Source organism: Vicia villosa, unplaced genomic scaffold (genome assembly GCF_029867415.1).
Source record: "Vicia villosa cultivar HV-30 ecotype Madison, WI unplaced genomic scaffold, Vvil1.0 ctg.000102F_1_1_1, whole genome shotgun sequence".
In the NCBI taxonomy this organism is placed as follows: domain Eukaryota; kingdom Viridiplantae; phylum Streptophyta; class Magnoliopsida; order Fabales; family Fabaceae; genus Vicia; species Vicia villosa.
Window position 1 is genome coordinate 226,351 of NW_026705014.1, and position 27,794 is coordinate 254,144.

A 27,794-nucleotide genomic window follows, 5' to 3' on the forward strand; every position below is an offset into this window, starting at 1 on the left:
AGAGAAGTGCACACTTAAAGAAAATGCAGATGGTACAAAATTAGAAGATATGCATATTTATTAAAAGAGAAGTGCACACTTAAAAAAAATGCAGATGGTACAAAATTCGTGTCATATGCAAGTTTATTAAAATTGAGAAAATCAAGTTTAAATTATAAAATTACTCAATCTTATGTTTTTAGTTATGCATTTTAAATTGAAATGCTTGTAAAATTAAATCTTTTTCAATTTTGATCAAACTTATCAAGTTTTTTTTTGTGGATTAGTAGAATAATTATGTAGTTTGATATAAATTTAAAATGTCATTTATTAGGGCTATTTCCTATATTTATATCATTGAATAAGTCAAAATTTTGAATTATTTATAATAATATTGGAGAGATATTTTTTTTATATAAACTAAAATTTTCTTTTTTTCTTTTTTTTTTTATTTAATAAATTATCTTTAATAAAAAATATGAATTAAATTGTGGAGTTTGACAATTTCAATAATTTTGTATTAAACAATTCTTAGGTGCCAGGCATACTAGACTTCAAATTTCTAACCTTAGGAAAAAAAATTCACTCCATTTTTAAGTAGTTGTGCTTAAAATTTGGTGATTATTCTCCATGTTGCTCTCTTACTCTGAAAAATAAAAAATATTTTTGAAATTTGAAAATGTAATTTCGGATGTATTTCAATCCATATTTAGTTCATTTATAGGTGGATTAGACCCTTATTTTTAACAAAAAATTAATATTGAAATATATGTTTGTATAACTTAGTAAATTGTATCTTCGAACAAAATTTTAATAAAAAATACGTCAGATCATGCTCTTCCTTATTTTCAGCAAACACTCTTTGGGGTTAACATGATGAAACATTTTTTTACTTTGGGGTCTTTGAGCATATTTTGTGAGAGACACCACCTACTCATCAAAAATTTTAAAGTGATATGTGAGTTCTATCACTTATAAATGATTAAATCTCTACTTTTTTAATCAATGTAAGACTTCTCCACACTCTTTCTCTACTCTACACTTTCAACTCACACTTGTTTTTCTCAACATATATTTCTATCATTTTTTGTTTTTCTAAGTTGCAAGTTAATAGGAAAGTGCACTTCTGTATTTGTTCATAAATTGATTTTCGACAAATATAGAAATGCATTTCCACATTTTTTCAGAAATTAATTTTCAAATAATATAGAAATGCATTTCCGTATTTTGTCTGTCTGCATTGTTTGGTTTGATTTTCAATGTCATTGAGTTTGATTTTTTTTTTTTTTTAATGTTTTGTATAGGTTGTCTAGTTTAATTATATGTAACATGGTCGATAACCTAGATCGATTGAGGCTCGACAGAGTGTCTCATCATGCATCGTTTCATAGGGAAAAGGCCCGACCCACGCAACCACCGATGGGCGCCAATTAATTTGATGCGGATGCCTCAACTTCTGAGATTAAAGCATCTCCGGTTTTGTCTTTTCGAAGGAGGCATGTGTCACCTACTGCTGCCCCCGAAGTCCCACATCTCTAGGTTGATGTGTGTGCTGATGTTCCTGAGGTGTTTGGAGGAGGCCCGTATGACTTATCATTGCCGCCTCTTATGCAAACCATGCTACCAAGGATGTGAGAGACTGATATGTAAAATTTATCCGTATTTATTCTTTAACATGCATCAATCATGATCGAAAGATTGCGACCTTGCAGCAACTTGATAAGCAGTGATTTCACAATGTCATGCAGACTGCGAGATTTTTGCATGACCAATCATACTACTTTTAGTTTATCTTTATTGAAAGTAAACAGATTCAAACAACCATTACACAAGTATGGAAGTTATCATCCCAAAGAAATTTAAAAGATTTAAAAGATATCTTTTGTACAAGTACTACATAGCAAAAAACAGTAGAAGACTATAAATATAAAGTCATTAGGAAGAGATATAGATTGGTTGTATTACCAAACACAATAATTGAATAAGAAATAGTTTTTTAAAGAATTTAAGAAGATATAATATAAAGTCTTCAACTAGATTCAGAACATGTAAACAAGAGTTTCATACATGCTTCCATTTTGGATCATCAATTTGTACTACAGCATGTAAACTTGAACCCTCTGGAGTTCCCAATGGAGGATCAATGCATGAACAATTGTCCACAAAAAAAAGCTCCCACTCTTTGATCTCACATTTATCTAATGCAGCAATTACTTTTGTCCTTTCACTTTCATCTGGAAATGCTCCATCAGGACTAACAAGTACTGCCCCAGTATAAGACTGCCCTGCAGCTCTAGCAGCTCCATGATAGTGAAACAAACCCCAACTAAGATCATCAGCTACATCAACAATCGTCCAAAACTCGTTCGAAACAACTCCGTTATCCAATACACTGAAACTGAATGTTCCTTGAATCTTACCTCTCTTAACCCTATATCTTCTCCTCCTCCATACCATTTCGCCTTCAAATGTTTTTACCTGAAACACCGGTTCATACCAGAACGACCCTTTTGCTTTTCCTCTATAGAATAGCTGATATTGGCAAGGGAACTGATCATACGCTGGATTCTGCCCCGCCACAACGCGCCAGCTCCATTGCAAACTTCCTAACCAACCAACAAATAAATCTTCCGCGGTTTCATGGCTTAAATTCTGTCCGCGAAACTGAACCATCGGAGGCACGTATGGCTTGGTAGGGACTTCTGCTTCCAATTCAAGACAGTTGTTTTTCTGTAACACGCAGAGCGAAAAGGCTTCTAGATTTTCACTTTCGTACGTAGCTATGCATCGATAGTTACAAACTTGATCAACAGGACTACACTTATTCAAGCATTGAAGAGCTTTTCTACAATTAGGATCCAACAAACAGTTAAGCACTTGCTTGCCACAGTTCTTTAACATACAGTTCAAGGTTGAAAAACCCTTTGCTCTTAAGTTCTTCAATATTGGAACTGGCCTTATATAAGCATTGATTAACAATAGTAAACAGAATCGAATATCATCAGAACTACGCCGATCCCATGCTTCGGATACAGTTTGCACTACTTCATACGAGTCTTTCGTTTTATCTAACTCGGAACTGCCCAATATTTTTCCAAATATACTTCCTTTCACTTCATTATGAATATCATAGCCCCCTAATTTGTTCTTCAAATCTGGCGAAGAATCGAAGCATATTACGTTTTCAATAGTTTTGGTGCTGATTCTAATCCAGTTAACTGACTCTTTGTTTGTAATAGCAACAATCACTAATATATCCGCCTTCAGTAATTCGCTCTGGAGCCTTGTGGCAATTTGTTCATTCGACCGAATACATTCGTCGGTAAATACAAGAAGTTCATATCCTTCATCAACCCATTTCAATCTTTTTGCCTGGTAAACGCAAAGAACAAATAGAAAAATTAATCACTTTGTTAGTATGAGCCTTTTTAGATAAGCTTCTCAAAATTAATCAACCCATAAGAGACCTCAACGCAACATCTCTATCCAAAACCTTCAAGTATTAGGTATAAGAATAGCTTACAACAACGAATAATCATATACAAATTATTCAACAATATTATCTCATAATATAGAAATAGCTTAAAGATAATAAATACTTCTAGTCTAATAAATACTAAATCAAAAATCACACACAACATGAAAATTAAAATACTTAACTGTGTGAAGCATGACTTGTTCCCAAGAAGCAGAGTTGAGAGGGCTGACAGCTCCATGGCCAACTACAGCCACCAACCTCACCGGAGGTTCATCCGTTGTCACGGCGGAGTCCACAGAAGTTGATGATGGACGAATGCAAAGATGAGAAGTGTGTGAAGTAGAGAGAGTGATTGAGAATGAGCATGGCGAGGGAGAAGAATAGGAAAAGGGAAAAAGGTTGGAAGAGAGAAAGGAATGTTGAGGAGAGAATCGATTGTTTCTATGAATCACTGGTTTGGGAAGATGATGATGATGATGCAGTTGAAGTTGCAAGAACATTGTAGAATAGAAGTGCAAACTAAATGAAATGGTAAGAGTTATTATGTGTTAGCAAAACAAAAGAGATTCACAACCACACAATGCTACTACTACTAAGTTCTTACTGTATTCTTTATTTAATCTTAGGGGTGTTTGTTTCAGAGATACAAATGATATTTTTCGAGAATGTGACATTGGAATTCACATATTTCTTTTTTTTTTTTTTCAAGTTTTGATAAATTATTTCCACATACTTTTTATTCATAAATTTTGTTCATGAGTTTCTTCATTTTCTTTCTCATATAAAAGGATGAGAATCTTGCATTCCCATAGGAATATAAAATAATTAACCATAACTTCCCACTCTCTTATTATTATTACATATTTACTTTTTAATTTTTAATTTTTAAAATTTAATTAAAACAAAATCTAAAAATATTCCTAGAAACTTTATTCATTTGCCAAACACATTGATAGGAATAAAGTTCCAAACAATAATATTCCTAGAAAATGATATTTCCATTATTATAATTTTAATCCTTCAAACAAACACACCCTTAGACATAATTATTTATGAACATGTATTAAAAAATTTAGTAATACAAATATTTTTACAAAATAATATTTAAAATATTTAAAATTATATACACGAACTTAAAGTAATATTTGTGCATTTAATTCATATCTTGTTTGACTGAAAATGGACTGTGACATTTAATTTAAAAAAATGGTTATCTTAATAAGATAATGTTATAATGGGCGCAATGTTGGTTTGACACTTTACAAATCTAAAATACAAATTTAGAAATGATTAATGTCTCTACCTTTGGTGATTAAATGTTATTGAGTGTGGGTTAAAGACAGAGTTAGATTCTCTACATTTTAATTCTCTACCTTTCTCTCTATCTCTCTCATCATTAACTTTCTCTTACATTTTTTCCCTTCAAAATAAATATCATTTCTCATTTGTCTTATTCATATTTTTATCTAAAGTCACTCTACATTTCTCTCCATAAAGGTAGATGATCCTTACCCGTCAAAGGCCTACAAGTACTGAAATAACTCACGTCCAATCTAGTCATGGTGCGCCAATAATTGACAAATATAGGTAGACCTGTATCCACCGACATTGCACATGAGCGCTCCTTTTTTCTATCAAGACCATTGATATGCATCCAATGGCTCTCAATGCTCTATGTCGGGAAATCTAAGGACAATTATGAGAAATACTGACATTAAAACAAACCTAAATTCATATTCTAAAAAACATCAAATAAGAAGAGAGAAAATTTTAAATTTATTTAAAATTTCATTTTTTTAATAGAATTCATGGGGGTGGTTGTAATAGAGTAGGAGAGGGAAAATTATAATTTTATTTTATAATTAATAAAAAATTGTGATTGGTTGTTTGTAAAGCCATATGTTATATTCGTTTTCATGCAAGTATTTTTCGATAATTATAACATCTCTATTATATAAGTGTGACACTTTTAATCATACTTGCAAAGTTCTATCTCATTCATATACTAACTTGAGCGTCAAAGTGTTAACCTTTTTGCATGTACTCTCTTTCATCACCGAAGAATTATTACCATTGCACCGAAAGCCTATTCATGATGATCATCATCAACCTTTCACCAATTCTCTATTTCAATACTGAATAGTGACATCGCCTATGAGAATTGTGTTTTGGTTATCTCAAATTCCTTTTTTATTTACTCTAACTTTATTACTTGCGACATTGAGCAACTGTAACGATGTTTCATATTGCAACGCGGCCGCTACAGAGTTATCCTAGAGGATAATTTCTTCGACGATGGTACCTAACCATCAAGAGCTCAAGAGTTTCCAAAGAGGCATCACCCTCCTTGTCATGACAATGATTTGCGTCCACGTGACTTTGGTGGCAAATACAACAATCGGTCAGAGGCATACCAAAAGAGATATTTTTGTTTATAATCACGAAAACCAAGGTCAGTTTTGACGTCTCGCAAATTATCATTGAGCAAGAGAATTCGTGTGAAATTATGTACGTTGATTGTTCACTAAGTAGGGCCTGAGAAAATAAACCTTAGTGCCATGCATTGGAATGAATTTGCAAGGATTCAACATAAAAGTCACTCTTCCTTGTGGTTTCATCAAATTTTTGTTCACCTTCAAAGAATGGAATGACGCCACGACCATAGATGTCCAATTCTTCTTGGTCCCATGTAAGTTAGTCTATAATTGCACTCTTATGAGAACCGTCATAACGACCTAGGGGAAAGTGTCATCCACTGTCCACCTCAAAATGAAGTACCACATAATGATTATAAATGGAAACCTAAAAAGAGCTCGACCCTACCAGAAATATCTTTAGAGGAACCTTGACGCGACCAACATCCTATAGAAAGGGAAGGTGAAGGAGGCTATCTCTTTTGAGCAACCCCTCTAAACATCAATTTCGTGGAATTTGATGTCCATATAGAGGAAACTATGTCCAATGAAGAGCAAGTCCCAGAGAGACCATTATATATTGAGGCCAGGAAGAAATTACAAAGGTAAACTTCATATATATGGTTATTTTGTATCCATCCAAGCTAACAATAATCCATCACATACAATGAAGATTGGGGAAAATCTCCCCAGCTTCGTGGAAGATTGGCTCATTATGTGCCTTAAAAACAATGTTGGTCTGTTTGTGTCCTCCTCCAAGGAGATGTCGGGCATTGACCCTTACATGGATTGCCATTAGTTAAAGACGACATCATTCAAATACATCGCCAAGAGTTGATGATGTCGGTCACTTGAGAAAGTTGAAGCCACCAAGAGCATCTTGGAAAGACTTCTACAAGCCAACCTTTTATCATAATTGAACTAAATATAATGGCTATCCAACATGGTACTGGTCAAGAAGTCTAGCTAAAAATGGCATATTTGTGTTGACTATACCAAACTCAACATATTTTTCTCCTAAGATTTTTATCTTCTTTCCAACATCAATAAGCTAGTGGAAAACTCTCTTAGGTACGAGCTTTTTTCCTTCAACGACGCTTATTCCTGGTACAACTAGTTCCCCAGGCACGAGAAGAACTCCAACTAAAAATACAATGTGATGCCCTTTGGTTTAAAAATGCATGTGCAACCTACCAGAGGATAGTGAACAAATCATTGAGCAATAGATTCGTAACATTCTGGAGGTATACATGGATGAAATGATAGTAAAATTCGTCAAGGAACAATTACATGAAGGTCGCCTTATTGTCGTATTTAATCGTGTACGCAAGTTCAATACTAGGTTGAACCCGGAGAAACGCATGTTTGAGGTCAAGGCCGACAAATTCCTTGGATTCTACCTCACCGATTGGGGGATCGATGCGAACCCACAAATATGTGATGCTATCATCAAGACGGTGACTCCATCCACAAAATAAATAATCTTGATGTTGAACGATATGCTTACCATTCTCAACACGTTCATATTCAAGTCCTTCCAACAAGATGTTTTCGAACTACAAACTCTTGAGGTAGGAAGTAGAATTTGAGTAGACATCAGAATGTGAATAAGCCTTCACACATATGAGGCACTCTGTTTCAAAAATCCTGGTCTTTTTGAGACCAATGTCTTAGGAGACCTTTTTAATAAACTTTGAGGTCTCATAGAAGCAGTCATTGTCGTCCCCTTGAGAGAGGTATGCACCAATCAAAATCCACTCTACTTCATCTTCAAGAAGTTATCAGGTTCTAAAACCTACTACCAGAAGATTTAGAAATTAGATTTCCCTTGATTTTATGGTAGTTTCAATAAAATTATGACGCTACTTTCTTTTCCATTCAATAGTGATTCATACTGACCAACTACTAAAGCAAGTACTATTCAGGCCAGACTTGACAATGCATATGACGAAGTGGTCCATCGAGATCTCAAATTTTGACATCTCCTTTGAACCTAAAAAAGATAGGTCTTTGTTGATTTAACTGCATAACTAACTCCAACCATAGTTGAATAATGCATAAAATGGACCGTCTATACAGACAGATGGTAAAATAGGAAAGGGAGTGGAGTCAGACTCATCCTTGAGAGTGACGAGGGGTTGTTAGTAGAATTATTTCTCTGCTTTATTTTCACTACCACTGACAACCAAGTTGAATATAAAGCCTTCGTCGCTAGAATCAATTTAGCAATAGAAATGGGGGCAAAAGAAGTTAAATTGCGCACAAATTTTCAACTAGTGGTCTCATAGGTCAAAGGAGACTCACAAGTCAAAGATATGTTACAGAAATATGTGCTCATGGCCAAGGAGAAATTTAATTCATTCAAGGATTATGAAGTTGCCCATGTGTCAAGAGAGTGGCCATGTATCAAGAAAGTGGAATATGAGGGCATATGTCATATCCATACTAGAAAGCACAAGAATGGCATACATTAATCATTCTTTTATCTAGGACTGGTCATTGGGGCCGTTATGACACCAGGGACATCATAATTGACATGAATCATGTCTATAATGACTAACATTGAACACTTGGTCTTACTAATAGGCTATGTTTAGAATGGTCTTGTTAAAAGCAGAGCATGCATATACTTAATTATTGAGGGAAACCGTACATGAGAGGCCATTTCATCCTTATTTAAAATGTTTAGAGCATGATGAATTCGTATACACTCCTGATGAATTCCATAAAGGTATTTTTGGATAACATCTTGAAAGTATGGGCATTGGCTAAAAAGGTCCTCAAAGAAGGATATTACTGACCTTCCATGATCAGAGGTTCCAAATAGTATGTGATGAAGTGTAAACAGTACCAGAATCACGTATACCTTCACATAGACCCTCCTACCAAACTCAACACTTTAAATATTTCATTTTTTTCTGCACGTGGGGAATGGATATTTTGGGGCCTTTACAACTAGCTCTAGGGAAGTTGGAATATCTTATAATGGTTGTGGACTATTTCACCAAATATATTGAAACTGAAGCCTTAGTAAAGATCACAACCACCAACATTCAAAATTTCTTCAAAATGAACATTTTAGATAGGTATATGATTCCACAATTCGTAGAGGAGAAGGGAAAAAGGTTGGAAGAGAGAAAGGAATGTTGAGGAGAGAATCGATTGTTTCTATGAATCACTGGTTTGGGAAGATGATGATGATGATGCAGTTGAAGTTGTAAGAACATTGTAGAATAGAAGTACAAACTAAATGGTAAGAGTTATTAGGTGTGAGCAAAACAAAAGAGATTCACAACCACACACTGCTACGCTACTACTACTAACTGTATTCTTTATTTAATCTTAGACATAATTATTTATGAACATGTATTAAAGAATATAGTAATAGTTATTTTCTTACAAAATAATACTCTCTCTTGTCTCACAATGAGATTTTCATATTTTTTAAGAAAATTATTAACTGTGTTGATTTTAATGATAAAATGAGTCTCATTTATTAAAATAACCTTATTAATAATAGATAGTGGAGTAATTAAATGAATTATGATACAATAAATAAGAATAAGTTAATGAAAAAAAATAATAAATATTACATTAGTATTTAAAATGGAGAAATAATTTGAAACAAATAAAAATAGAAAAGAGGTCGACAAGAGAAAGTGTAATATTTAAAATATTTTAAAATTAAATACACGAACTTTATTTGACTGAAAATGGACTGTGACATTTAATTAAAAAGAATGGTTATCTTAATAAGATAATCCTATAATGGGCAATGTTGGTTTGACACTTTACAAATCTAACATTCAAATTTAGAAATGATTAATGTCTCTACCTTCATTGATGAACATATTTCTAAAGATAGATTTTTAATCTTTCAATAAGTCCCCACGGATAAATTTGTTTGATATCAGATCAAATATATTAAAATATACGTATAAATTAGAAATAAATTATTTAATTCTAAAATAGCAATAATTTTATAAAATTTATTGTATTAAGTATTTGTTGAAAAATAAAAAAGGGACATGTGAGATGAAGAAATAAAAAAAATTGACATTTGTGTCTCAAATAAAGATAGTTATTGATTAAAATAAAATAGATATTGTCCCAATAGTGACTCGTGAGATGAAAAATTAGTTGTGTGCATCACAATCGATAATTATTTAATTTGATACGATATAAAATGTATATAGATACACATGTAAATTTGAAATAAATTACTTAACTGTAAAATGATCATATAAATTCAATTGTATTAAATAACCGTACAAAAATGAAGATTATGGTTAGGTTTACACTAATGAAACTATCACTATGGTATAGGTTTTGTTACCTAACTTTACCATTTTCAGAACTCTAGTGAGAGGTGACCGGAGAAGATGATCAGAGGTGCAACAGATGGTCTGAGTTTGTTTTAAATGTGTTGGCCAATGAGATGAGGCCATTGGTTTGATTTAAATTGGATCCAATTTATTTTTTGAATTAAATTCCATGGTGCGCGTTAGCCTTAGATCTGTTGGATCTGCCACGTCAATTAATGAGGCCTTGATCCAACGCATCTGGTTTTTTCTGATTTATTTTCTTTTTCTTTATTTTGTTTTAATTTGATTTTATTTTAAAAAATTGATTTTAATTCAGTTTTAACTCCAACAATAATCACAAAAATATTTTATCTCATTTTACACCTTGTGTCATTTTTTGAGGTTTTTATTTTTTCTATTTTCTATTAATTTTATCTTATTTGATTTGTTTTAGTTGGTTAAAAAAATAGTTTTTTGACTTAAAAATATTTTACAGTATTGCTGATTTTCCTATGATTTTATTTGTCATTTATTTAATAGCTTGATTTTACTTTGCTATTTTCTCTTTTATTTTCAATTTAAAAATCTTTTTTCATGCATTGTAATTTGGTTGGTTGTTGTTTGCCTTGGATTGTTACTTCTTTAATCATACGTCTCCTCAATATCAATGGAGTTTGAGTGTTGATTTGGTTTATGATCTTAATCTACCAAGAAAGGTGATTGATTTTGATAACGACTTGATCAATATCTTGATCCAATTTGGTCATCTCTTTCCATCTTCATCTCCTTCTTTTTTTTTCTTCTTTTGATCAATTGGATGATTAGTAGTCCATCTTGTTCGTAAAGTTTGGATTGATGATTGATGAACTTTTATCATTTCAAATCTATTTTCCATTTGATTGAGATATTTTGGATTGATGATAAGTTTGTCCTAAGTTATCATGAAGAATGATTCAAGTATTGGACCTATCTTCTTGCCTTTGTGCTTGATTCCTCTTGTTTTTTTTTTTTTTTTTACTTTTAGAAGAAAATTTTATATCATTTCTCTAACAAGTAAGGTACATAAATTGTTATTTACCGGCCTCATAGATGCTACTTCTATATAAGTATATTTACGATTGCTTAACATAACGCTAAATTGTCCTGAAAGAGTTGATTAATCATCATTACTAACACTAACATTAATATTGTACTAACTTTACTTTAATGCCATTTAATTTCTTGCCATTTAAATTCTTGCAAGTTACTTTTAGCATTTTTATCATTCATGTCATTTTATTTTATGTCATTTTTCTTTTTGCCATTTATTTTTTATTGTCATTTTCCTTTTACTCCTTGGGCATTTTCTTTTCATCAAGACATTAATGAAGGCAAAATTCTAAAAAAACTTCTCTACTGGACTATGGTTACTATCATTTGCTATGGAAATATGGACTTTTGAACTTAGGATAGACTCTTTGCTTTGGACTTTCATCTGAGACCTAAGATTCATCTGGACAATCCATATGAACCTGAGACTTTTAGCTGAGATCCTAGGAGATTCATCTAATATCGTGGGTTTTATCTGCCTGTTTTGTGTTTTTATCTGATGCAGGGATTATTAACTGTGACTTTGAGCTTTCATCTGATGCATGAGAATTCCATTTGTATTCTTAAACTTTATCTGATGCATGTGGCCTAACTTGATACTTTGAATTTATTTGATGCTCCAAGATTCATATGATGCTTTGGGTTTATTTGTGCAATTGGAATTTCATCTGCTTATTATTTGGTTTTCTTTAATGCTTAATCCAAAGGAAAGGAAATGCTCATTTTGACATGTTGTTAGATGTTTGCTTCTTGTTGTTTAGATATATTTATTCCTTAGCTTTTACTTTATACTTTAGGATAATCCTTTCATCTTTTGCCAATCTTCTTAAATTTTCAAAATCTTCTCCCTTTTTTAAGATATTCTTGTTTTCAAATTTAAAACTTTTTTTTGTAATAAACTTTGACTTTGTCAAGTGATCGTCAAATCTTTTTCTTAATAAATGCTTCAAGACATTTAAGCATATCAAAACCCTTTCAAAAAACCATAAGGCTTAATTGCAACTTTAGTCCCCCTATTTTGTCCTTTTCTTGATTTTGATCCCTCTATTTTAAAATCCATTATTTTAGTCCCCTTTTTAAGTTTTCTGTGCAATTTTTGTCCCCCTATTTTGCTTTTTTCTGCAAAATTAGTCCCTATTTTTGTCCATTTTTCAATAAAAAATTCATAAGGGGGACCAAAATCGCGGTTTTAAAAATGGGGGACCAAAATCGAAAAAAAGATAAAATAGGAGGACCAAAGTTGTAATTAAGCCAAACCATAAAAAACACAAAACCTCATTCAAATCTTGTCACTTGGCTTTTCATTTTAAAATCTCTTCTCAAAAGATTAGATATTAGTCTTGTTTTAGAAGTGCTTCCAAACCATCCATACTCAAGATGATGTAAATGCTCATTTTTCCATAATTGTAGAGAGTATGTTGTGTTTTCCATTCAAGTAAGACAACATATCTCTTCATTAAAATTAATCAACAAACTTTTGTTGTTTTCTTTTTAAGCGGAACTACTAATGTCCTAACTTTCCTATTGCCCAAAAGGGGTATGTAGGCACAAAATGAGATGTTCTATCGAGCATAATAAAAAAAATGTTCTTTTCCTATCCCATCAATCTTTTTTCTGCACACATTTCTTTTATTTTAAAACACAGATTTTCAAAAGATTTTCATGGACTACCATGAATGTGAGAGGTGCTAATACTTTCTCTCTATATAACCAACCACTATATTCTTTTCTCTTTGTTTTATTAGTTTTGTTTTAAAACTTCTGTGGGTTTTATTTGTTCTTTTCCCTTTCTTTTGGAAACAATAAAATTCGGTGACGACTCTTGCTTTTTGTGAGTTAAGTTAATCAATAGTTTAATCTCAATTGATATTGTCAATTTTTTTTAAGTTTATGAGCTCGGCAAGAGAAATATCCCCTTCAGAATGGGGAGAACTCACAAGTGACCCTTATTGATGTCGCTATCAAGCAAACCTTAACTGCCATATACAACAAAAAAAGATGACGTCAGTAGAAAGAACAGTGGGGCAAGTAAGCTAGCACCAAATTGGTACGGACCTTGTAGATTCTGAACCAACACACTAACAAGTGAGCATACTCAAGAGAAGCCCACCACATGAACCTCATTCCAAGGACATGGAACGGTGTCAAGCTTAAACAGTACCACAACTAAGTTTTTTTCTTCCTATGATATATTGGAAATTATAAAATAATAATTATCATAGTGTGTTCTAATGTGACAAAAATGGGAATAAATTTTTGGTTGTTGCATAAATTTGTTTTTGGAATTCAAATTTACAACATTTGATAAAGGGGTGTCTTGTGTCATTATAGATGAACCATTGCAATATATGGTGAAAAAGTGTTGTTTCATCAAGAGTTGCAAACTTATGAAACAGCACATGCATGGCCTATAAATACACATATATGAATCCAAAATGAAACACACAAAAATCATAAATTCTCTTTCAGACACTCTTCCTTGCATTCGAGTTTTTCGTCGGTCTTGATGGAGGCAACTCGAGGGGGTCAACGAGGGAGCACTTTACTTGGGACACACCTTTGTGAGAAACACACCACATCTCCACCTAAAACTTTAAGGTGATAGGTGTGTGAGTTCTCTCACTTATAAAGTGTTCATTCTTTCCTTTTTTTAACCAATGTGGGACTTCTTCCTCACACTTGATTCTCAACACTCCCCCTCAAGTGTGAGTACCTTCTACCCACCACCTGCAAGAAGTGTTTCGATACAAGTGAGCCGATCCCTATCTCGAAACCAGGCTCTGATACCACTGTTGGAGGCAACTCGAGGGGGTCAACGAGGGAGCACTTTACTTGGGATACACCTTTGTGAGAGACACACCACATCTCCACCTAAAATCTTAAGGTGATAGGTGTGTGAGTTCTCTCACTTATAAAGTGTTCATTCTTTCCTTTTTTAACCAATGTGGGACTTCTTCCTCACACTTGATTCTCAAAAGGTCTTACGCAAACTCGACAAAAGGCTGAATTGTCCTAGGTATTCATGCGTTCCAACTCTAAGACATAAGGAAAGTGGTTTCATTCACGATTCCAGCCTGAATCTTTTTGATCTTTCTGATATTTCTAACATGATATTCTTAATAAACCAAATTTTCACCATGTCATCTATTTATTATTGCATTAAATTATAGGGTAGAGGTTACACTCTCCACGCTACCACTAATCCTTGAATGTTAAAGTTGTGGCACAATAGAGGAAAAAGTCAAAGACATCAAACCTCGAAAGCATAAATGGTGCACAAACAAAGACATTGAACCTAGAATGTGTAGGTGGTGCACAAACAAAAACATCAAACCTCAAACGAGTAGGTGGTTCACAAACAAAAACATGGATACACAAAGACATCAAACCACAAATACGTAAGTAGTTCACAATCGAAGACATCTAACCTCGAACACACAGGGAATGTACACTCGAAACGGATAACCCCTTATGTCAACTAGCCACTACATAGGAAGAAGGTGATGTCCTTAATAGGTTAAATTACTCCTAAGATCCTTTAAGTTATTTAATTGTAACAATTTGGTCTTTCAAGTTTTTTTGTAACAACTTAGTCCTTTTGGGTGATATCTGCCTCTTTTTTCTCGCGTTTTAATCATTTAGAAATGTTGATTGTTGTGTTTTTGGAAACACTTCATCATTTTTACATCCCTCAAAATAATTGCATCCACAATTAGCACATTTTCTCGGTTAAAAAAAGGATAATGGTGCACACATTTGATAATATAAAGGACCTAGTTGTAACAAAAATAACACGAAGGACCAAATTGTGGACCAAATTGTTACAATTAAATAATTTAAAGAACCTTGGGAGTAATTTAACCTCCTCAGTAAGGACAACCTCGAATCAAGTTATCCCTTGGGGCAGGGACGAGTTATAACAAAAGAACAAAAATCAAAAAGTAATATACAAAATATTTATAAGGAACAAAATTAAACAAAAATTATTAATGAAGCTACAATCAAGAAATGTTATATTTGTAGGGATCAATTTCATATTTAAACCTTTTAAAATTTATTTTATTTAACTTAGACTTTTTGATTTTTAATATTTATCCTTAAGACAGTGGAAGTGCTCTTCAGTGGAAGTGTCTATTTTTTCATTGCAAATTTATTCTTCAACAGTAAAACAAAATATTCAATTAATTTATGCTCTTAATTTTCTAAATATATAGATAAAAGGTGTTTATGAGTCTCCGTGAGAGCAATGTCTGACCTAGCAGTAGTGAGGTAAATTAATCTTCCAACATGTCTGAAAAAAACACTTAATTGAGTTGTCCTGAATCTTGATAAAGTTTGATTGCTGGATCAAGAGGTTCAATTCAAGGCAATACTCTCTCAGATTAAGCAATAATTTCTACTGCTAACAGCATCATAATAGTTGTTTAACAGTATAAGCAATAATTTCCTGCAATAGTTTGTGAGGTCCCTTTCCAACAGCAGCAAACTCAGATTATAACATCTAAAAGAACACGGTTTCAATTTGATTTAAAAAGGTGGTAACTCTAGATGTGACCATATCTACAAGTTATTAATCAAAATCTAATCATCCCAGTTTTCACTTTTCGGATATCAAATACTTCATTTTAAATGCCAGAATGTGAGGAGATACCAAAATTGAGTACATCCATGAAATTAATAAGAATAACCTGGGAAACAACTTCACAAAAAAAATTAAACATTTGATTACTTCAATTTCCAGATTTAACTTGGAATTTGAATAAAAACGACCTTGAAAACTCAAGAATCTTCGAACTGACTTCAATGTTGCATCTCAAAATCATTGGTGTCTTACTTATTGAAGAAACATGGCCTCACCATTATCCAAGTACAATATTTTATAATGTATAAAAATATGTTGAAGACATTTTAAAGGAAGTTCCGGATGTCCAAAGATTTGACATCAACTGCCCCAGCTTCATCCTTGAATTCCTCCCTGAAATTTCAAACAGGAAAAATAAATCATACAAGGTTTAAATTTTTAAGGGTAACATGTCAAATGCACATATTCCAAAATGCAAAAGTCATAAGAACATTTTGCCTATCTTTGAAGTTAAAATCAAGCAGAAAATAGAAATAGTATTGCGTGCTTAACAAGGGAGTTTTTGTTACAAAAGCAGGTGAATGGGGGAGAAGGGAAAAACTGCAGTAGTTTGAAATGGTGCAGTGATTAGTTAGTTTGCATGTTAAAAAAAATAAATAAATGGTGATGTGACTGTAACTTACTTTTTCTGTTGAGTTTCTATTGCCTCAACAACATCCTTTTTCAACTCCTCCAGCTGTGCTTTGGCTATTTTAAGCTCCAGCTCCTCTTCTAACTTTGGCAATTCTTGCTTTTGAATTCCAAGTCTAAGATGGCACCATCAAAGATCAAGAGGAAAACCAAAATAAGTAATTATAAACCAGTAATTCGTTCTGCTCAAATGAAGATAATTATTAAACATTTTAGATTCCTCACTAGTAAAGAAGGCATTTATCTTACCCAAAAAATCAACAAGAGGAAAACCAAAATTAAGTATAGTAATTATAACTCAATAACTCATTCTGCTCAAATGAAGATATAATTATTAAACATTCTAGATTCCTCACTAGTGAAGTAGGCATTATTTTACCCAGAAAATAAGGCATTCAAACAACCAAAAGCCCAAAAGGAATCCCAAACAAAACACAAGAGGGTAGACCATGAAATTCTCAAACAAGCTGCCACAAAATGCAATACTTGGAAAGAAATGAACAAAAGTACAAATGTTCGTAAATTGTAAGTGTCAACTGACACCTCCCTTCTACTCAAATATTTTTATCACAAAACTTCCACCTCTACAACATAAGATGAAATGAGCATTGTTCAATAGAATGAAGATACTAAAATCCAACTACATCAGAAAGTAATATTTAAAAATCAATAGTTAGCAAAAAGCTTGTTAAATGGCATGAAAATATAAACAAAATAAAATAGTTACATACCAAAGCTTTAATAGATATAATATAGGAATATGAACTTACTTCTTATTAATCTTATCAAACTCTGCCAAAAGAAGGTCCATTCCTTTCTTATCATTTCTCAAGAGGGGTTTCTTTAAATCCTTTTCAATTTTGTCCAATGCATCAATCATCAAACCCTCAGCTCCAAGATTATCTATAAGACCTCTCCTGAAAAAAAGAGTGTACCAACATATATGAGTCGATGTGACTAGAGCCTAATGCACCCCTAGCGAGCGAGGGGTGTCTGTATCGTGCCACCTTTTCTCTCATTTGTGTGTGTATAACATAAGCATACACAAAAGTTTAAACAAGACAACTAATCGTGCAAATAATAACAACTTTTGACTATTTTAAGAGCTACAGGTTTTAAAAAAGCACTTAGACAGTGAATAAAAAGGTAAACTAAATAGGAATATCATATTACATATCAGCGGTCTGTAATTGACAACACTGACAGGATAAAGATTTTTTTGTTAAAAAAAATAAAATAAAATAATCATGATGATGAAGATGAAGATGATAACAACAACAACATCACATATTACATATAGGTATGCACAACATCTAGTTACAAAATGGAGAGAGTAGAATAGAACATTGCATACTTGGTTCTTATTTCCTTCAAGGTCAAAAGATAAGTTCGAGCATCGGGAATATCGTGTGTCGCTAGGTCAATGGTTTCTAAGATATCTTGGGATTCTGTCAAGAGGTTTGCCCTGCAAAATGCACAGCACAACGTCGGCAAAACATTATTGAAGTATTGTAAAAAACCAAAATAAAAAGTTTGAAAGCTTACAAGAAGCAGGTAATATACTAAAAAGAAAGACTGATAAAAACAAGGTAAAGGAGAAACTCACTTCTCTCTTATCGTTTTCATGACCTTGGCATAATGAGAAACAGCAGCTGGATCCTCTGGAGCTAGAGTAATCTTCTCCTTTTTTAATATTCCGATAGCTGTCTCAAATTTGTTCTTCACCTCCAGAAAGATATTCTTCAGCATCTCTTTTAGCATTCAAATAAGAGTATACTGTCAGTAAAACGCACGAAAAAGCACAAAAAAGTTCTACTGAAAATCAGAGTTCTAATTTCTTTCCATCTTTTGCACTAAGCCAGCTCAAGTTACACAAATGCGCAGAAAAAAACTACTTTAAAATCAAACTATTGAATCAAACACCAACATCAATATGGCTGTCTCAGTCCCAAAATCCATGTAATCACACACATTAAAGGAAAACTCACCATCTCCCTTGAGGGCAGGAAGTTCAGAGCCTTTAGCATAGTGACGAACCGGAACAGCAAACTCCCTTTGCAGAAGAATTTGACTACCATACAGCTATAGAAAAAAAAAGTAAAAATGAGGCACAATTCAAGTAATTCATATCAAACGATAATTACATTCAGCCATTTTATTCGTTTTCAACAAGTGCAATGAAACTCAATATAACTGGAAAATAATCAGCGGAACAAAATCAAATTCCTGCCGTGGCAATGACTGGTGATGAATTATCGATCAGTTCTAGCTAGATGCACATAACAGTAAAAAAACAAAAACCTAATTTTCCAAAAGGAATTAACAACTTAGATCTTAACACTCTTAATCGAATTCAAAATCATCAGATATGAATTTCTGAAAAAACAAAATCTGTTGAGATCTAGATATTACAGTTTACAACAGCGAAATCAGAAATCGGACTATGAAATATGAATGCAAACGATAGCGATAATTGGTAGGAGGAAGAGAAGAAATGAGGACAAACCAATCTGGATTTGGATGCGATGCGAGCAGCGAGTGCCATGGCTGATGAGTTTTCTCTCTCTGTGAAATGCGATTAGGGCTTTCTCCGTGTTTCACTTTGATGCCGTTGTTCTCTCTTAGCGTGTATTGAAATTGAGAAGAGATTAACAAGGTAAGGTGCACTCTATTCCCGATGAATAGGTTTGTTTTACCTTATCTCAGCCGTTCGATTTTTTGTTGATGCTTATTCTAAATTTTTATCTCTTTAAATTTTTTGTTGATGCTTATTTTTTTGAGTTAAAAGGTAGTGCACTGACAGTGTAAAATAGTTTTACACTGTCATCCAATAGAAAATCATAAATGATCCATGTCATTAATTTTTTTTAAAATAAAAAGTGGTTTAATTAGATACATGAGTGGTGATTGGTTGACAGTGTAAAAATATTTTACACCGTCAGTGCATCACCCCTTTTCTCTATTTTTTTTTGTCGAAATATTACATTGATATTTTATTTGTTGATTTTTTAAATTTTTTTATTAGTTCGAAATATTACATTGATATTTTATTTGTTGATTTTTTTTTTTTTTATTAACAATGAATTTGGTCTAGTGGTAATAGATTTCACATATTCTCCTAGCAAAATTAATCGATTAAGGGATAATAAAAACTTGGTATATGTATCATGATAACAACAAAAGTCTGTTAAAGAAACCACACACAAAAGTTTTTTTTTACTATTTCATTTGTTTAAAATATAATTAATCATCATTGTCTGATTATGTCAATTTTTTCATTATGTGTGATATTTTTGCATCAAACATGTTTTTTTTATTTGAAACATACTACTTTGTTGTAATCTTATAATATTTGTGTTAGTATATTTTTTAGGGTTAAAATATACAAAAACATCTATGTAATATTGGCGAAATTAGCCTTTTTTTTTTAAATTTTTTTTTTTTAAATACATCTTTGAAATATAAAAATATTATATTTTTTGTCTTTTAAGTGTAAAGTTTACTCTCATAATATTTTTTTTTATTTTTCTCTAGATTTGGGATTTAAATTGCACGTTTAAGGAGATAATTCAAACAAAAAAATATTACAAAGGAAAATTAAAAAAAAATAAACCGAATTTCGCTTATATTACAGAGCTGAAAAGTATTTTTTATAATAATTTTGATAAAAACAAATTCATCTAACTTAAGTTATAGTATATGATTTGATTGAATAAATTCTTTAAACTTCTTATCCAACCTAATACTCTCATTCATTGCCACCATACTGTCCACCAATTTACATGTTTTTTTATTGTTTTTATTGATTGTAATAATCATTAAAAATTTACACAACCATTAGGTCTAGGGTTTGAGCATTGATGTTGATGTCTAACCGATTAATATTGATTTTTATCAGTTGAGATAAAATTTACAGACTCTAAATTCGCATAATTAAAAATATTAATTATTAAAAATTTTAAGAAAAATATATTATAAATTATTTAAAAGTTTGAAGGCTCGATTAAAAATCTTTTAGTTTGAACATCTAATAAAAAACTTATTAATAACTTTTGGAATTTGATTATAAACTATATGGTTTAGAAAACTCGAGATTCAGTGGATTAGAGGCTTATTCGCGATGGTACAGCTGGGTGTGGCGGGCTTATTCGCGACTTTAGCGTTAAATGGATTAAAGGCTTATCGGAAACTACAGTGTTCTTAAAGTAGAGTTGTGGGGTGTTTTTGAAGGCCTCAAAATGGTTGTTGATTTAAGTTTGACAAATTTGAAATGAACACTGATGCTTTAAAACGGTTATTGAAGTTTTAACTAAAGCCAAAAGGAATAATTCTGACTTTTCGACTTTGGAGAATCAAATTATCCGTCTCATGGAAAAAATTCCCAATAGTGAGCTCACTTTCACTCATAGGGAACCTAACGAGTGTGCTAATACACTTACATTAAAGGGTATGAATATGCAACATAATTTAGAAGTTTATTTTGACATGCCGGTTTTCATTCAAGATAGGCTAAACTCTGATCTTATTTGTTTTCTAGGCTCTATTTTTGTTCCTGTGGCCTAAATTCTAAACTCTCATCTCATTGGTTTTGTAGGCTCTATTTTGTTGGGCTTCGACCCTCCCTCTTACCAAAAAAAAAACTTGAGAGAAATTAAATATATTTTTAAAATAATATATAACGTATTGATAAAAGAATATAAATAGTAGTACTTATATTCAAGAAGAAACCAAATCACTATGAAGAAGAAAAGAAAATACGGAAAACAATATCTATCATATAAGAAAGATAGATGTTCATGAAATTCCTAATTTACCCTTTTAACCAATACTAACCATTGAGGCTATCCACGTGGACTAACTAAGCTTCCAGCATTACTTCTTTATTCTTCCTTTTACGTTTTTGATATATTATTCTTTCTTTTATGTTTTTGATAAACACCCACTTTCTCATCACATGATTCTTTTTTACTGCTATGCATTAACTTTTCGTCAGATCATGTCTTCAACACACTCCAACCATTTAATTATTATTATATTTTTTCTCACTCTTTTCTTATTTCAAATTCAAAATTGTATCTCTATATATTCACTTCTTTAACAATATATCTTTCATCATGTAAAAAATTTATTACTCCAAATTCAAGTTTGTTTCTCTATATATTCTCTGTCTTCAACAATATATCTTTCATCAAGTGAATATTTCAAATTTTATTTGTTTTCTTTGTGCAGGTTAAACAATTCTTTTAATTTCAACAAAAACTAAGTAAAATTATTTGTTATCCTCTTCACAAAAGTATGGAAATAATTATAATTTATTTTTTTCTTTCATCATTCGATATCATATAGAACAGTAAATGAATTTTTTTTTTACTAATCAACAAAAAATTCATAAAAAAATTTCTTTAGCATTTTATGAATATTTTAAAAGAATATGTCTAAGAAAATAATTGTACAAATATTTTTTGTATTTGCATCAATTATACAAATATTAATAATTATTATTGTAATGAATATTATAAATGGTATAAAATAATACTAACTTCTCATCATTCTTTTTTTTTACACAATCTCATCGTATTTGTTTTGACTTGAGTTGGTGTCTTCTTGAAAAAAATTAAAAAGTTATGTGGTAATCCTTATTTTATGTAGGAATGTATAAATTGGAAAGAGTTAATAATTTTGTCCATGTGAAAAAATATTAAATATATATGATGGGCATAAGAATATACTAAAACGTCATAATGATATTGTCACACACCTTTTAAGTAGCGATAAAATGGGATAAAGTTGTATTATTATTATAGCAGTAAGGCTTGAAGTAAGATGATTATTTTGCATATCTGCAAAATATGATTAGAGTAACATTTTAAAATATTGTGTCAGTATATTACCTTATCTTGCTCCATGTATGTGGCAACTGTTTACTAAAACATCATGACCCATGGAACAAATATGTGAAATAATTGAAAAAGAAGAGGGAAATGAAATATTAAAGTGAGAGAAGAGGGAAGTGAAAAGTAAGAGAAGATGAATTTGAAAAATTAGAAATCATAAGTGAGAGGAAAAAGAGAAGAAATGAGACATGAGAGAAAAGAGAAGAAAATATTTGATTTGATATGTGAGAGAAAAAAAGAGAAGAGATGAGACATGGGAGAAAAGAGAAGAAAAGACTAGATGTGACATATCAAAAAAGCCAAAAAAAAATATGTTATAAATTAGATTTTGTACCAACCAACAAAAAATCTAAAAGAAGAGAAAAAATTGTAAAAAATTAAACTTGGTGTTATAATTGTAATTGGTGAGTCATGAAGTTACATTTTTAAAATTATAGACACAATTTTCCCTCATTTTATACTGGTGGCAAAAAAAATATTGGGTAGAATTAATTGCTCCATAATATCAAATTTTCTTATATTATAGATTTATGCTTCTAAAATAAAATTAATAATATTTTTAAGTTAGTTTTAATATATAAAATGTGATGAAAAAATAAGATTATGTTTTACTAAATCTTTTATATACGGGGACATGAAGTTACTGATCAAAATATTAATTATTAACGGGAAATGAAGTTACTGGTCAAAATATTTGTTAAGGTATACGGGGTCAGGAAGTTATTGATCAGACTAATATTCCTACACGACACTTTGAAGTTATTGATCAAAATATTAATTATTAACGGGACATGAAGTTACTGATCAAAATATTTTTTTATTAATTATACATTTAATTATTATTTTTTCATGGATAATCAAATATTTTTCTATTAAAAAATATTAATATGAAACAAATGCGCGTCACGTACCAGAACCCGTGCGTTCGCACGGGTTTGTTACTAGTTTTTCTAACAAAAGTACACTTGGACAATTTCCTAATAATACGATTCAAGAATGTGTAAGAAATACAATTGATATTTAATTCCAAAGATCAATCATTCATGACAATTATTTTTATTTTCAAGTAAAAAAGAATTATAAAGCAATTTCTTTGAAAAAAATTAAATTCAATATTTTGATTTAAAGTTTTGATAGCAATTTTCCAAAATTATATTTTTGAGCTTTTAGTATTCAATAAAAGAATTTTCAGTTTTCCAGTAGATTTATAGATGTGTTCTCACAAATTTATTTTTTTGAATAAATTTTGTATTTTAATTACTTAACTAATTTAAATATTAAATTTTGAAGTTATGAAATGTTAGAAACTTATTGGCTGGTAACAAAAAGAAAAACTTTAAAAATCAATTCATCTCAATATTATTCTTACAATGCTTGAAAAGTGATTGAAGATAATTTAAAATCAATAAATAAAGTAATTATCACTCTCTCAATTTTCTTCGCATATATCTTTGAAGTGTTTGATCAATCATAATGTTCATGTTTCCCTTTTGATCTAATAAATGTAAGACTTTGCAAATAAACACTTTTCGATTCTTAAGTGGTTTAAAAAACAGTTCATTCCCAAGTGCACAAAATCAGACATTCAATCTCCAAAAGCACCCAATGATGCAATAAAATGTCTTACCTTTAGCATTTACACATCAAATGAGATGGATGAAAGACCTGTTTTGAAATATTAATACTTAAACTCTCGAATTTCAGCAGATACTTTATAGTTTTGATTTTTCAGTGCACCACTAATACCATAATCGAAGCATCAACAGAGAACAGAGATTTGAGATTCAGTAGTTAGTAATTCTGCTGATCCAGTATTCATATTATAACAAACAGATTTCGGACAACAGATACAACAGACCCTATGAATATGTTTATATAGACCTTAACAATGAACTGATGCAGGAAAGCAAACATAAACAGAAATAGGAATAACAAACAGATGCAGTAGTTTTCTATCCCGACATTTCCTATAACGTATTTGTTAGTATAGAGTCCTGTAAATATTCCAAAGTATTGCTTGAAACAGTCATCGTAATATTGTTACTATTACTAATGTCTATAAACATGATTTTACATTTCTGCATTAAAGGATTTACCACATCCACAGGTCTGTGTTGCATTAGGATTTTTGAAATTGAAGCCTCCCCCAATCAGAGCGTCGCTGTAGTCTAATTGCATCCCAAATACGAAGAGTAGGCTCTTAGGATCACAAACTGCAAAAACAAATGGAGAAGTCAAATATGTGATGCATTGACCTAAAAAGTTTATGACTTGTCAAGAATTGAAACATGGAGTGCTGCAGCTGGCACATTAATAGTAGAAATACACAGAAAAAATTTCCTCTATAAAAGTCACTATGTATATGCATAAATTTGTTTCAGCACAATGTGTGATACATTTTGCAATGTGATTCCTTTCTTTCATTTCCCAAATATAGTAAGCTTAACTTCTAAAAGTAATCCAAGTGCAGTCTTAAAATTTTTTATAACCGCTGTTCAAGTACCAATTGCTGCAAAAACCAGTAAACAAAATCTTAAAAAGAAATAAAGAAGATAATGTGAAAAGGACCATGCTTTCAACCAAGTCTTAAGAGTTGAACTTTTTACTGCTGAACAAATAAAGAGCTAGCAGCTAGCTTGCATTTCTTTAAAACAATACTATGACAGATTACACTTAGTTGATACATAAAGCTATCTCTTGAAAGAGTAGTTAATTCATATTAGAGAAAATGTTAAATCCTATGAACCTATTTGGATTTGGCTTATTTGAGCTTATTTACTGATAAATTTTGTGAGACTATTTTAGAGAACTTATAACATTGTTCGCCAGCTGTTTTCGGCTTATTTTCATAAGTTTTCAAAGATAACTAATTAAAATAGAAATACTCCAACTTTTATTTTATCTTTTGCTATAAAAATAGTTTATACATAGAGCACTTATCATGATAAGCGTCTGTATTATAAGCTGCAAATAAGTTGTTTATCCAAACAAGGCCTAAATAGAACCACTCACTTTCTAATGTTTCTATTACCATTGAAGTACTAGTTTGATAACAGTTGTACTTTTGTTGAATCCTTCCCTCTCCTCAAGAAAAGAACGAGGTATTTGTTGTACAAAGTTACATCAATGCATACTAAAAGCCTTAAACCAGATATATATGCCCGTATTAAAACAAAACCCCCACACTGCATAAATCTATAATTAAGATTTTCATCATAACTAGAACCCGTATTGTATTTGAAGATATTAGATGTAGCTAAAGCATGAGAAATAAAAGAGAGAGAAAAAGCCCTATGAATAAAAAATGCTATAAGAAATAGAATAAGAAGTCATACCAATTACAAAACCTTTGTATTCAATGATGGAGTCATCTGGCCTTGTATTAGCCCTGTCCTCAAACTCCATTGCATATGACATACCAGAGCATCCACCCTGTTTGACACCTATTCTTAAACACAAATCTTGATTTCGTTCAGACCTCATCTTATTCAAGTGATTCAGTGCATTATCTGAAAGCGAAATTGCAGGCGCCACGGCCTCAGATGCAGGCGCAGCTGAAACATGGAAAGTCAAGCAAAGACCGAATTAGTACACCGTGAAGGCAGGGGAAAATATCACAGTATGTGCACACTAGTATATATATAACAAAAGCCAGAGTCTTTTGTTACACTCCGGTTATTCTTTGTTTTCGACTCTCGGCATCCAAAAGTCACAGTAAATTCCGGCGAAGTGTCAAGCCGAATAAGCTCATACAACTGGGCAAAACTCTCCTATCCTAGCATCTATGTTTCTCATCCGCATAACTCAAATTTGAAACCTTACTAAAGGGAAAACATGTAACGCATCACCGGTAAGACCAACAAGGCTATTAAAATTGAGTTTGAATGCCCATCAATTTGATCAAAATCACGTCAAAAAAAACACATCAATCCAAAAGCTCCAAATAGCTACTTCATTATTTATATGTTTTGTTGCAGTGGGATGCGATTTCCCACCATGGTGTGGTTTCTAACGTGAATCCAAACCCATATTAAATGTATGTTTGGTTTAGCTTTTGGAAGAGGCAAAAGCAATTCTAGAAGTATAGTATTGAATTTGAAACAACTTTAGGGTGTTTGGTTCTTCTAAGGTAGAATTGATTATGCCTTCAAAATTGATTCTAGTTGAAGCTATAATTTTTAACTTTTGAATTTAAACGTGTTTTTTACATTGAAATTTACTGTTCAACTCAATTTTACATAAAATTATCCAAACATAAATCACTTTACATTCAACTCACTCAACTCACTTTTAAGAATCAATTTTTTTTCCAACGCAGAACCAAACATACCTTGATAATATCAAAACAAAAGTGAACAACAATAATTCTAAGATCAAAGTAATCAGCTTTATAATTACATGGAAATGAATTTAATTGCAACAGCATCCACAATTTCATCAATTAGAAGAAAGTGCATCGCTCTTTCCTATTAAAAATGAATAAATAGCTGTAAAACCTAATAATTATGATGTTGTTTGCGCTGATAATTAACGGAGGCACAGAATATAATCGGAAGGGGGAAAAGGCGTACCGGTGGCAGGAACGGAAACTGCTCGGATTGAGAGAGGTTTGGGACTATGACGGCGATTAAGAATTGGTGTTGAAAATCGAAAAGAGAGAGACGCGTGAGTTTGAGGAACAGAGATGGGAGCGCGAACAAATTGAGGAGAGTAGGGCGTAGTGATTGCAGAGAAAGCCATTTTTGGGTAGAGAAGAGAAGGAGAACGACGCCAAACACCGATTAGCTACGTCTTTTAGGTGGTTTTGTTTTGTCTCAATTTGATGCAATTATTAGGGGCCTTGGTTTTTTCATTCAACTGTTATCGGAAGAAAAAAAACACCAAACTAAAATAGGTGAGTAATAGGTTTTTGTTGACAAAATCTAGATAAATTTGTTTTTATTTTTATTTTTATTTTTATAAAAACAATTTTTAGATAAGTTTTTCTTATAGAAGGGAAAATTGTTTAGAAGTTGTTTTTATTGTTTTTCTTTTATATATTTAAAAGAATCATTTGAAGGAAAGTATCTTCTAAAATGAGTGATACATTTGATTTTTTTTTTTTTAAATTATAGATATTTTGATGAAATAGAGAGTCTAATTTGTTGTTGGGTGCAAATTTTGTAGAAAGTAGAGTAAACTGGTGAAATATAATTCTAATTCAAGTATTTTGTATTTAATTTTAATTTGGTTTTGTATTTGAGTGTCATTTTATTTGAATGTTAGTATATAAATTTATTTTATTTGGAGCATATTTCATAATTTGAGATTAGAGAAAATTTAGTTACAAATTAGTTACTTTTCTCTCTCTCTACAATTCTTTCA

General features: G+C 31.5%; 3 protein-coding genes across 3 annotated transcripts; all 3 read right to left on the minus strand.

The window, feature by feature from the left end:
- Window positions 1-1,983: 1,983 nt before the first annotated feature.
- On the minus strand, window positions 1,984-4,025 carry LOC131624095 (violaxanthin de-epoxidase, chloroplastic-like). The gene is made up of 2 exons (XM_058895083.1): window positions 3,640-4,025; window positions 1,984-3,351 (listed from the first exon to the last, which is right to left on the minus strand). The coding sequence occupies exons 1-2, from the start codon at window positions 3,955-3,957 to the stop codon at window positions 2,041-2,043; spliced, it is 1,629 nt and encodes a 542-aa protein (XP_058751066.1). The 5' UTR covers window positions 3,958-4,025; the 3' UTR covers window positions 1,984-2,040.
- An 11,939-nt stretch (window positions 4,026-15,964) lies between these two features.
- On the minus strand, window positions 15,965-19,203 carry LOC131624104 (probable ATP synthase 24 kDa subunit, mitochondrial). The gene is made up of 7 exons (XM_058895094.1): window positions 19,043-19,203; window positions 18,525-18,618; window positions 18,143-18,287; window positions 17,891-18,001; window positions 17,307-17,453; window positions 16,530-16,652; window positions 15,965-16,239 (listed from the first exon to the last, which is right to left on the minus strand). The coding sequence occupies exons 1-7, from the start codon at window positions 19,079-19,081 to the stop codon at window positions 16,173-16,175; spliced, it is 726 nt and encodes a 241-aa protein (XP_058751077.1). The 5' UTR covers window positions 19,082-19,203; the 3' UTR covers window positions 15,965-16,172.
- A 4,980-nt stretch (window positions 19,204-24,183) lies between these two features.
- On the minus strand, window positions 24,184-27,305 carry LOC131624105 (iron-sulfur assembly protein IscA, chloroplastic-like). The gene is made up of 3 exons (XM_058895095.1): window positions 27,002-27,305; window positions 25,766-25,984; window positions 24,184-24,643 (listed from the first exon to the last, which is right to left on the minus strand). The coding sequence occupies exons 1-3, from the start codon at window positions 27,168-27,170 to the stop codon at window positions 24,501-24,503; spliced, it is 531 nt and encodes a 176-aa protein (XP_058751078.1). The 5' UTR covers window positions 27,171-27,305; the 3' UTR covers window positions 24,184-24,500.
- Window positions 27,306-27,794: the final 489 nt, after the last annotated feature.

Bases quoted from the DNA above. Each gene is read 5' to 3' on its own strand.
- LOC131624104 (XM_058895094.1), bottom strand. From the start codon at position 19,081: ATGGCACTCGCTGCTCGCATCGCATCCAAATCCAGATTG. The intron at 18,619-19,042 runs GTTTGTCCTCAT...TTTTTTCTATAG, and splicing joins TCGCATCCAAATCCAGATTG to CTGTATGGTAGTCAAATTCT. The intron at 18,288-18,524 runs GTGAGTTTTCCT...GAATGCTAAAAG, and splicing joins TCCTGCCCTCAAGGGAGATG to AGATGCTGAAGAATATCTTT.
- LOC131624105 (XM_058895095.1), bottom strand. From the start codon at position 27,170: ATGGCTTTCTCTGCAATCACTACGCCCTACTCTCCTCAATTTGTTCGC. The intron at 25,985-27,001 runs GTACGCCTTTTC...TCCATGTTTCAG, and splicing joins AGTTTCCGTTCCTGCCACCG to CTGCGCCTGCATCTGAGGCC. The intron at 24,644-25,765 runs GTATGACTTCTT...TTGTTTTTGCAG, and splicing joins ATACAAAGGTTTTGTAATTG to TTTGTGATCCTAAGAGCCTA.
- LOC131624095 (XM_058895083.1), bottom strand. From the start codon at position 3,957: ATGTTCTTGCAACTTCAACTGCATCATCATCATCATCTTCCCAAACCA. The intron at 3,352-3,639 runs GTTAAGTATTTT...TGCGTTTACCAG, and splicing joins AACAAGTCATGCTTCACACA to GCAAAAAGATTGAAATGGGT.